The 12,310-nt window shown below is 36.9% G+C and overlaps 1 protein-coding gene across 3 annotated transcripts in view; it reads right to left on the bottom strand.

The window, feature by feature from the left end:
• Nucleotides 1-12,310, bottom strand: part of myo5aa (myosin VAa) — a 98,675-nt gene that overhangs the window by 61,218 nt on the left and 25,147 nt on the right. For all 3 annotated transcript variants that reach the window (XM_084408693.1, XM_084408691.1, XM_084408692.1), the window contains exons 5-8: nt 10,325-10,481; nt 8,902-9,045; nt 3,111-3,192; nt 27-134 (exon numbers count right to left, since the gene is read on the bottom strand). In XM_084408693.1, coding sequence (XP_084264819.1) covers nt 27-134; nt 3,111-3,192; nt 8,902-9,045; nt 10,325-10,481 — 491 coding nt within the window. The remainder of the gene's footprint in view (nt 1-26; nt 135-3,110; nt 3,193-8,901; nt 9,046-10,324; nt 10,482-12,310) is intronic.

Genomic DNA, 12,310 nt, shown 5'->3' on the forward strand with positions numbered 1-12,310 from the left:
AGAAATGATTGAACTTTCAGTCTGACCTAGCAGTGTGAAGGCGTTCTTTGTGGTCGACATCTCCTTGGCATCATCTATCCCATCTATCACTGGGTTCCTGCCCTGTTTGGTGTAGTGAAAATTATCAGCCTTCCCTGTGGAGAAAGAAACACATGCACAAACTTTTATTATATCACTCAAATAAAAAAAAATATTATACCACCTAAAAAAAAAAAAAAGCAGCAGTAGACATTCTGAAGGATCCAAGGCTGGGTTATCATCAAACCCATATGTTGATGTATAATAATCAATCTTATGAACCAATCATTTCTTATGTTAGATATGTTCAAATCAAAGAGATAATAGAGTTAAAATAAAGAGAAAACTGCAGCATGTATCAAACTAATTTGGCTCAAACATATGTACGGTAAAGTGATTTCTGTGCAGGGGCTCAAATTAATTACTGAATCTATTTTCTAATTTGACAGTTATTTGAAATGTACCATCTGAATGTACTGATTAACCAAAATTAACTGGACATTTCAATTTAACCTGAAGAAGAGGTCAGTGTGATCAGTTTGCTGGGTTCTAACCTAGTATGATTCCCAAATGAGTTGGTTCCTTTTAGTGAATCAAAATCACAACTTACAACTGCATCATGTTGTAAAAAAGACTCATCAAGTGTAGCGTTAGTTCTGGCAGGTCACGTCAGTCAAGCTCACATCAGCTGACTCTCAGCTGATCCAAGTCTACCTATAGGAATGCGATGCTTATCACAGCATCCCTATATAAAAGGTCCATTCAGTATTTTCAGCAGCTTTATTGCGTTGCTCAGGAGCTAATTACCCTCCTCCATCCCCAGCTCCTCCTCTCATCCAGTCAGGACTTGGCCTTCTGATATTCCTCTACGAATCAGACTTATTTTTCTTGAATTGCTGTACATTGAATTATTGAACATTAATGATATCTGCAAAACTGCACTCCCTGCTCATACACATGCTAGGCTGCATGGATGGGCAGGGAGTTCTTGCCCAGAGCAGAACCATACAGCCAACCCAAACTATATGCTACTTGTCAGCCATCTTTGACGATAGTGGTCCTGACAGAACTGAGAGTTAAATCACTGTAGTTACTGACTGGCTGGTTCATATGACAATGTATAACATTACAGAAAACTAAAATGCATTTAGTTAAATGTCAAACATTCATTCGGACACACTGTGCTCATCAAAAGAGCTTTAATTATGCAGGAAACTCCCCAACCATTAATAAATAGAAACTCTGTCATTAGTACTACACAGATTTGCATTAATAAAAACTATTCTCTTATTCACAGACGCTAAAATACAAAACCTTCTTCATAGATTTAACGAACGATACACTGTTGCTTGGCAACAGAGACCTTATTGAGAGATTCACGCACACACACACTCTCACATTAACGGGGCGTCAGCTGAGCAGGAAGTCAGCTGAGTAGGCAAACAGCAGGAGACAGAGCACAGAGCCAGCAGTGTGTGTGTGTGTGTGTGTGTGTGTGTGTGTTTCAGAGCAAGTGGGTGAAGCAAACAGAGATGATAGGGAGAGGTGTGTGGAACCAAATTACAGTAGCTCCAGTATTAATATGCGTCTGTGTGTGTGTGTGTGTGTGTGTGTGTGTGTGTGTGTGTGTGTGTGTGTGTGTGTGTGTGTGTGTGTGTGTGTGTGTGTATTTAGACCTGCACAGCCCGCCTCTCAGTAGGACATCTCTGATAGCCGCTCTCCATGCTGTGTCAACACGAACACACTCTAATCAGACACGTTACCCACAAACGCACATTCGCCTATTTAAATAGGGACATGCCATAGACTTTTTAATTATGCATAATTATTTCCAGAGACTTCAGAATTTATATAAAATTTATTATAAGTACTAAAGACTAACCCTATACACATTTTTAAATTATATATATTTTTTTTTTTAGGATTTAAGCATCCAATTTTTAACATTCACTCTTTTACTCGCCCTCATCTCATTCCAAACCCTTAAGATTTTGGTTCATCTTCAAAACACAAATTCCAATATTTTAATGAATCTTGAGAGGTTTCTGTCCCTCCATTGAAAGTCCAGATAAAACTTAGAAGATCCAAAAAGGTCATAAAACGAATCCATATGAAACAAGCAGTCTTGCTAAAGAGATACGGTCGCTTTATATGATGAACAAATGTAATTTAGGCATCTATTTACATCTAAACAATGATCAACAACACACATCTAGAGCATTACATATGGTAAACATGGAAGCTCAAACGTACGTGCATGATACACAAGAACCGGTGACACGCACAAGTGTCTGTGTTTACTGTTTACCCTACTATGTGATGATCTCTATGTATAAAAGCCTAAAGTAAATCTTCTCATCATATAAAGCGGCCGTATCTTTCCGCAAGTCTTAGATATAACCATATGGATGTATTTAACAACTTCTATGTTTTTTACCTGGACTTTCAATGAAGGGACAGAAACCTCTCATGTTTCATAAAAAGTATCTTAATTTGTGTTTTGAAGATTAACCAAAGTCTTGTTAATGTAAATGAGTAAATGACTACAAAATTAAATTTAAGGCTGCACTATGTAACTTTAGGCCCTCTAGCAGTTAAAATAACAAAACTCTGCGGAACATGGTTTTGGATTTGGTTCGGCTCCACAATTTGGTTGATTGTGGTTTGATGGTTACGGGATACTATATTAGAGCGGATGGACAAATAAATAATGTTTGTAAGTTTATTTTGTTTTTACAACCAGTGAATCCTCTAAGGTTTTCCGATTTAAGTGATCCATGGTCAATTTTTATTTTTCATTGTGACAACAAATTTTCAGCTTCACGCTATAGACAGTCAGAAATGTGTACAGAAACAGCATGGTTAGGAAGATGGCTTTTTTTGCACTCTTTATATATATTAGTCTCTTTTAATATTTAAAAAATATTATCAAAACAAGTTCAACTGTGTAGCTTAAATACTTATAAGGACCCACCTCCCAACAATTCAATTACAGCTAAAATACTCCCATGATTGAGTAATCCTAATCTGAATAAAATTCTCATAAAGACATTCTCCTCTTGAATGAAATATGCTGGGTTATTTTGGCTCACCGAGTTTCAGGGCTTTAAACTCCGGGAGGTGAGCAGATGCACAGAGCTGATAGAAGATATGATAATTCCTCTCTTCATCCGCCTGGAGAACAAGGAACGCAAGAAAAACAAAAATAGCATATAAGATTATTTAAGATTAACAGTTGGTTCCATCTGCAGTATTTTATTGCGTCACAAGAAACCCAAACAGAATTTGTAGGACTAAGAAAAACAGACGTTCAAAACAAATCCATTACTGCTCATGAAGCTGCATGTACTCACTTAAAGTGGCACTATTATGCTTTTTCAAATATAACCTTTCATGCAGTGAGTAATGTAGCCGTTTGTGAATGTGAAAGGTCTGCAAAGTTTCAAAGACCAAAGTGCACGACAAATAAAGTTATTGTCTCCTAAAAGAAAGAATCGATTCTGAACTGCCGAAATGAGTCATCATCAGCAACTCCAGCCTATGGTCTTCATTGGCTGCCCGCGAGCAACGTCTACTTTGACCTGTCCTCAAACACTAGTTGTAGCTGAGGCCTGGAAGAGTTTGGTTTGTGTTGTTGACGTGTCGAGAAGATGCTGTTTTCAGCGAATCCACTTTGCATGCGCTTCAAAAGGATGCGGACTCGTTTTGGAATTGATACAGTAAAACTGACGCCATCGTTGCTGGTCGTATCACTGTGAATATTCAGTGCCCACTGAAATTCAGGTAATGGCTGTTTAGTTTGTCATGCGCGCTGTAAGTGGTAGACCAATCACAACAGACTGGGCCATCTGACCAATCAGAGCAGAGTAGGCTCTCGGAAAGGAGGGGTTTAGAAAGACTGAATATTCGAATGACTGTTTTCAGACATGTATAGTATGAGAAAATCAAAGTGTTTTTTGAACTTTGTAAACCTATAGTAGATGCCTCCAAAACAAAATTAGGAACCTTTTATACAGCATAATAGGGGCACTTTAGTATGTTTGAGAGGCTTTGAAGAACAAAACTTTTCTGGAGTATATGATCATAAAGTATGTTAATTATGAAGTGTGTCGGTGTTGACTGTGGCATTCATGCTTCATCAGAGATAATAAACCTGACTTGTGAGCTTAATGTTCATGCTATCAGATCTATTTATGAATCGATATTCAGAGCTTTCAATTAGCACTAAGTAAACCAAATATCCATGAGCAAAATCACATTTCACTTTGGTTTTGAATTATATCTGTGATATTATGGATAGAATATGGATGGACAGAAACTCATTGTATCATGCTAAATTTGTGATGAATACTGAACCATTATTTGAATGAGCTGCCCCTAAACACGTGGTAGGTCCCAGTAAATGTGAACTCTTCCTGTCTAAGTGGGAAGTACCTGGCCAGAATAAGCTGTGGACAGCTGTGGATTAACTGTACCACAGGGGCCAGTTTGCATAAATATAAACTTAAGACTGTCAAGCAGCTAATTAGGGCTAATCAGACTTACTTTTCGGATTCAAATTAGACAAATCTACGTTTTTATGTAACTGACTTAAAGTTATGAACAGTCTTGAAGAAAAAAAATTTGATGACTAAATTGTAAAACTAGCCTAAGCATTTTATGCAATTGGCCACAGACATCACCATGGTGATGGTGATTCAAAACCGAACATTCTTAAAGGGATAGTTCACCCAAAAATGAAAATTGGCATTAATTACTCACCCTCATGTCGTTCCAAACCCGTAAGACTGTTGTTCATCTTCCAAACATAAATCAAGATCTTTTTGATGAAATCTGAGAACTTTTTGACAGGATACGTTTATAAAGAGATTGTAAAACAAATCTTTATGGATCGAGCAGTTTAGTCAAAATTTTCTGAAGAGACTTGATCGCTTTATATGATGAACAGATTGAATTTATATTAGGCTTTTCACATATTAACATTGACCAGCGAACAAACAGAAGCTCAACCGAACCTGCTTGATGTGCGAGAACAAACCTCTTGTGAAGCTCAAACGTGCTGCGTAACGCACGAGAATGAATCTCATTGGCTCTCGCACACATCAAGCGAACATGCTTGAGCTTCCATTAGCCACAACTGATGTGAGTTTATGAGTGAATAAAAGCCTAAATTCAGTATGTTTATCAAATAAAGCGACTGAGTCTCTTCAGAAATTTTGGACTAAACCACTCAATTCACATGGATTAGTTTTATAATCTCTTCATGAAGTTTTTGAAGCGTCAAAGTGGTAGTTGCGTAGCTGGCAATGGAGGGACAGAAATTGCTCAGGTTTTATTAAAAATATCTTCATTTGTTTTCCGAAGATGAACGAAAGTCTCACAGGTTTGGAGCGACATGAAGGTGAGTAATTAATGAATAATGAATCCCTTAAAGAATAATATTCTTTGTAACTGCTATTTTATAACTCTCCATTAAATGCAATCTGCCTTTTTGTCCCACCAAACTAGACCATCATTATATGAAAACTTATGGGGAAAATAAAATATGCCTTTTTTTCCCCATTAGATTATAATTTGAATTACTGGGGCAATGATCAAAAGAAATCTGTAGACAAATATCCCTTTTTAAATAAAATTCTGTTTACCACCTACTACAGTTGATAATACAACGTTAATTGTGCCAGGCAAAAAGCTCTGACTAATATATACCTATCAATACCTAATTTATCTAGAAATAAGAAGCGTTCATGCTGAAAAGTATTAATTAAATGGTAATTATTTAAATTAAATACACGCATGACACAATACCAGCACAGATTGCAGGTGGTTAGTGAATAACACGTTTTTGTGATGAAATACCACACACAAAAACGGTGCAACCCATTACTGTCACAGTAATGCATGTTAAGCATGAACCAGCTTTGCAAAATACCATTAAATTTACATACTTGCATAGAGTACATTTCTAGTCAAACTCTGCATCTGACAATCACACATACTTAACTCATCTGGAATTCCCCTAAGCACAACAGCAGTCTCTGTGAGTATATTATATAACACTGAACAGACATGTTTAACTCCATTATCCTCATTCCTGTCCAGCTTTAATCATTCTGAGCCTCCCAGAAGAAGAAAAGGCCTCTGAATTCCAAACATGTTTCTCACACCTGGGCCAGATTGAGTCATTTATGTAGGCCTGATCAATTTTGGGGCCAATAATACTGTTGCAACCTTGAATGACAGACTTTATCGAATTTTATCTTTTAGATGTGGGCAAGCGAAAGACTAAAACTATGGCTGTGTCTGAAATCGTTCCCTTTACCCTTACATGGTGCATTATTTGATAATGATGCATCACTTTTAACACAGACACTAAAAAGTAAAATAAATTTGATTCAACATCAATTCATTGATCAAATTTATTTAATAATCAACACACAGAACCGTGTTGTATATAAAAATCTAAAATTGCACATAAGATTTTTTTTTATGATACATTAATTCAATGAAATTTAAATATTTTGATATTTAGTTTATCCATGTTGTGTGCACAATATAGACGCTGACAGTCAAAACTCACTTAAAAGTCTCACTGTATCAGTCTATGATTTCCGGCCAAACCTCAAAAAATATTTTTCTGCCAAATATTATCAGTTGCAGTAATGTTGGTGCATCACTATGGGGACAGCCATTTGTAGTGGTGTCCGAGTGAACTCATTCATCACATAATCTCAAGCACACTCAGTGTCTGAATTCACTCGCTTGTTTTCATTCATTCAGTATACCATATTAGTGGAGTAATGTAGTAAATAATGAATAAGGGGTATAGGGGACGATTTCGGATACAGCCTATATTTGTTCAATGAACAGCTTTCTTTTAAAACCTAGTGAGCTGCCTTGTCTACTGTTTACATAGGCAGATACCTTGCAAGGCAGCATCCATAGGTGACTCTTCATAACCATAAAAAAAAAAACATTCCTCACTTGAAGCTCAACAAAGACTCGACTCACAATTTATTCCAAATAAGTGTGAAATTAGCATCTTAGCTAACAATATTATGTGATACTCTAATAAGCATACAAAGCCCTCAGCACATAAAAATATTAAAACACTCCATCTTAAATTTGATTTAACTATTTATCAATACTTTTTAGCACTGCCTGACATAATATTTTAAATGACATTTTTCTCGCTTTATCCGCGATAATTTTTTAGCTAATCGCAGTACATTCTGGAATTTGGCCAGATAAAGGTATCGAAGAAGGCAGCATAATATTAGCTTATAGCTCACTAGGGCTTGGAGTCCTGAAAGTGCAGAAAGACATAGGAGCCTTCAAGAAACGAAAATCGTACTGTGAATTAAATCCCTGAGGTAACAGAGGAGCTAAAATTAGATCTGCCATAAGCAGGAAGTGCGGTGTGCTTCAGAGGGAGTGGCGGCTGCTCCTGTCTGTGTACACTGTCTTAGGCCATTCTTCAAAGCAGTTTCAATTTAGTTATAGCACAAAATACACATGAATGAACACCAGAAGGAATGTTGAAAGATCCAGTACAGCTTACTGAAATGTATCATGTCTCATGTAATCGCTCAATTAGTGTTTCAACCGTGGAAAGGTGTCGATGAAACAGCATGTAAACAAATATGTCACTTAACATTACATTTACCTCAGAAAAGCCATTCAATGTCTATAGCTGGATAGCTGGTTGGAAAAATGAACTCTAGAAAGGAGTATTTTGCTAAATATGTGCAATATAACAACTTTAATATCGAATGTTTGTTTGAATCCCTTCGTCAAGTTTTTATGACAGCCACCGTTTAAGTATTTATATTTCAAAACACAAAGTGGAGTAGAAACATAAATATGTCGTTAAAAAGTTATATAATAAAGTTGTTATTATGATAAAATCTGCATTATGTGCAATTTAAACATTTGTATACAAATCAGTTCATTTTAACCTTTAATATTATAGTAATGTTGGAAAACAGCATGACTCGTATGTCCCCATCTATTCATGCAAATGTAAAAAATCAAGTTGAGTATCTGATATGTCTGGGATACACACTTCTTTTTTACATCATAAAAACCATTAGAAAGACTCAAAAGCGCACAAACAAAGTTAATCTCTGGATCACTAAGTGTTTGATAACATCTGGTGGTATTTCTGAAATACAGCAGGCTTTTAGTTTAAGACTCCAAAGAAGAAACCACACATTCATTCAGTATTCCAAAGGGGGAAAAAAAATGGCATGGAAAATCACATATGAGGGCAATGAGAGAAATCAACATTTCCATCTGAGAGGCACAGATTTCCATGCTCTTCCCACTACCGTCTAGATTGATTTTTAAACATACATATAATCATACCTATGTTAAACGGATTTGTTTTGCTTCAGTAAAGTTCTGGGATGACCATGGCACTCTTTTAGATTATAAAGCCTTTATTATTTCATGGCTACACACAAAACAAAACTTCCCTGCGCATTTCGGCACATGCAAAAATGACTGATTCAGAAATTGTCATGGTTATGACATCACAGCCATCACTACATCGACATTTGACCACCCAGATTTTTACATACTTTATATACTGTTTAATTCCATATTTTATGCCAAAGGCACTATTACTCTTTTCATCAGCAAGGTTAGCCAATCCTGACATAGGTCAAGTCTTGAAAGTACAGTTGCAAAGAGGCTTTAATTCTAAATGTCAAAGAGAAGCTGGAAAATGGTCTTGATAAATAATATTTTATGCTCAATAAATATTTGATTTAAGATTGTGGACCTTTTGGGCCAAAATAAGATGCTGAGAAGGTTTAAAATATGCATAGTTTAAGATATAAAGACCAAAGTGACAGAATGTTATTCATGTTCGACCCTCACCTGAAATACGACGCGTGATTTCTCCAATAGATATGTCCTCATGTTCGCACCGATGATGTGATACCTCTTATCAAAGCCGATCTCAATGTATTTCCCAAATCGACTGCTATTGTCATTCCTGGTGGTCTTGGCGTTACCGATGGACTAGAGATGAGAACAGAAAAGACATCAGCTTGAGTGGAAGTACTGGACTGACCTGGGGGTTTCTTTGTTGTTTCAGTTAGAAGAGAACAGGATTAAAAGTTTAAGGAGCACACAGAAAGGTTATTGATTAAAAAACAGAGTGACAGGAAGATCATGTGTGTGGGAGACCACAGCAGGTCAGGAGGTTGATACTGCCTCCCCCACAGAGCAGAAATCTGCTGAGGAACTGTCAAAATCAGAATCAGCAAGCAACTGAGCTTCTGGAAGAGCAGCGTGTTTATAAGGTGGTTTTCACACTGGGTGTTTATCAGTTTATATCGTTGTGTTATTTAGCTCTGAACAACGGTATGTATCATCAATGTGAGTACTAGAGTTAATGCCTGTAGCTAGGCTTAACCAATACCATGAGGTTGAGGGTGGGGCTACCTGTCTGTATTGAAACATTACATTGTTTCAAATAGCATTGTTTCTACCTTTGAGACAAACATCATATCTATAATGAAATTGTTAGATTTAAAAATAATGAAACATCATATTTACTGTTATTTACTTTTCTTTCAAAACCATAGGTTTTGAACAAGTATTAACTTAGATCCTACGGAAAAAAAAATTACTTTAGCAATGTAAAAATCCTATTGTGTTTCTTTTTTTTCTTTTTTTTAAGGGAACCAGGGTGATCCTAACCTCCGAGGTTGGGTTACAAAAACGCATCATCACTGCAGCACAGTATCTGTGAATAAATAGAATTTTGAATTTGGCCAAAACAAGACATAATATGCATAATTATAATAATTGTATGTAATTATTCCACGTAACGCTTGGAACAGCCTTCATGTTTGGAGTTCCCATGATGCTTTTACATGCCAAAATGTATATGGAGGTACCTAGTGTCTGAAACATAGTGATTGTGTCTGTTTTACGTATGTTGAAGAAATATGTGAGTTGAGGACAGCAGAAAAGGTCATGTGAGCTTTATGCTAACACTAAATTTACTCCAATACACATGTGAGCACTCAAATACACACACTCTCTCTCTACTGCTGTACTGAGTGAAATGAGCCCTAGGGAGATGAAGACCATGCAGTGAAGAGCAGATATAATGCTCTGAACAAGACTCATATTTAGCCAGTGAACAGCTTTTAGTCTCCCAGCCCAAGGGTTTTGGCTCTCTGAGATATAAATGTCTGTATTATTAAAGACCTTCATGAAAACAAATAGCCAGAGTCTCAGCTCTGATTCCAGAATGACGCACTGATCTAGCGATGCAGGAAAAACTCACCTCCATGATGGGGTTGGATGCCAGAACTTTCTCCTCTACGTTGGCTTCACTGGCAGAGCCGCTGACCGTGGCAAAGTAACGCATGGCGTATTTAGCTGAAACAGTTTTCCCTGCTCCAGATTCTCCACTCACAATGATGGACTGATTCCTCTCATCCCTGAATGATGCAAAAAATACAAATGAAAGAACAAATTCAAAGGGTTTTTTTTTTTTTTTTTTTAGAAAATGTGCCGTTGTGCGTGTCGCTAGGACTTTTAATATTCAACAATAGTATTGATCTGCTTGCACTGACACCATTATATGAGAACTGAACTGAGCTGGACATCACTGTTTTCTCCAGAGCGGCTGAACTAAATAAATAACTTTTTTACAACAAAAATGAACCATTACTGGACTACGACGCTATTTTCTTCTAGATCTGCTGTGCAGCTGAAACAAACGTTATTATTTTCATGTTATCACTGTAGAGCTGCTTTTATACAATCTGTATTGTAAAAAGCGCTATATAAATAAAGGTGACTTGACTTGGCTAGGTACCAGGGTGCTTACGCACTAGAGTTTACACATTAAGAATGCTGAAAATCGATTGATTTGTATTGGTGTATAATGGTGTATTGCAAAGACAAAGAGGAAAAATACAAGGCTCTGAGAAAATGACACTCCATCATGAGAAAACTGTAGCTTTTGCTGCAACACAGGCATCCACTGATCAATGAACCTTTCAGACAGATAGGTTCAGTGGTGCACACCATTGCAGCTGCAGTGAGAAGGAACAAGAGACCCAAGAAAACGAGCGAGAGAAACATAACCTTGGCTGGTCTATTTTTGGCTGGGCTGCAGTGAGCAACATCCTGACCTACAAACCTTCCCTTTAGATTGAGCAGTATAGCAAATACTAACACAGCCAAGTATTACATACTCTATGCAAATATGCATACTTGGCTGATGCAATGTAAGTGCAGATCCCCTGTACCTAAAAGGATAGCTCAAACAATGGCATTGAAAAGACCTAACCTCCTTCCTAACCTCACAGACTTTCTTCGGTGAAAAAAAAAAAAAGAACATATTCTGAAAAAAGTTCATTTAGTCAGTGGGGTATAACGTTGTTTGGACCCCAACATGCTTCAAACCATCACCTTTTTAAGTTTAAGTTTGAAACATGAAGGTGAGTAATATAATGACCAAATAAATTTTTTTGGGGTTAAGTGAAAAATCCCTTTAATGCGTGTGTTTGATTTTCTAAGGCACAAGGCATTCAGTAAGAAGCCACAGTACTCAAGTCAAGTCACCTTCATTTATATAACGCTTTTTACAATACAGATTGTTTCAGAGCAGCTTTACAGAGAGCTTTACATACTCAAGGGAGCAATAGTTATCTTCAAATGTCTGTGCGCTATTTGAAGGTAATGCGTTATTAATGGCCTGACATACTTCAAACCAAATCGAAGAATGAGCAGGTGTGACATCATTCAAACTTAAACTGGCCAAAGTGGTTTTTGTCGTTGGTTCAGAACTGTCCAGATAACTTTGCGTTGGCTAGCACCTTAGATCTGAAATTGGTCCATGACAAACACGTAATAGGTAAGTGTACTCTAGGGCTCTACCTTTTGTGTGCTTGTGTGTGCGTGTGCGTGTGTGTGTGCGCACGTGTGTAAAGCTCCGGTCACATTTGCCGTTGTTCTGCGACTTTTCGCAGGTGAAAGTTATTTCAATAGGAATTCACATTATTGGGAATTTGCATAAGGGTAATAGATTTTCCCATGCAGATTTCACATCAGCTTCAGCTGGTCATGTAAGTTTGCTGTGTTGACCAATAGAAAGCTGCTTGGTTGACTTCTGTTTGAACTTCATAATACATAAGTTTTGTCCATGAAATTCATCTGCAATTTAAAAAACAAAGTTTTGTAACAATAAAGCCATTTAACTTTACTTAACTTGAATGGCATGGTGAATATCAGAAAAATATCCATCTCTCTAATGCTTTCT

This window comes from Rutilus rutilus, assembly GCF_951802725.1.
Source record: "Rutilus rutilus genome assembly, chromosome: 5".
Classification (NCBI taxonomy): domain Eukaryota; kingdom Metazoa; phylum Chordata; class Actinopteri; order Cypriniformes; family Leuciscidae; genus Rutilus; species Rutilus rutilus.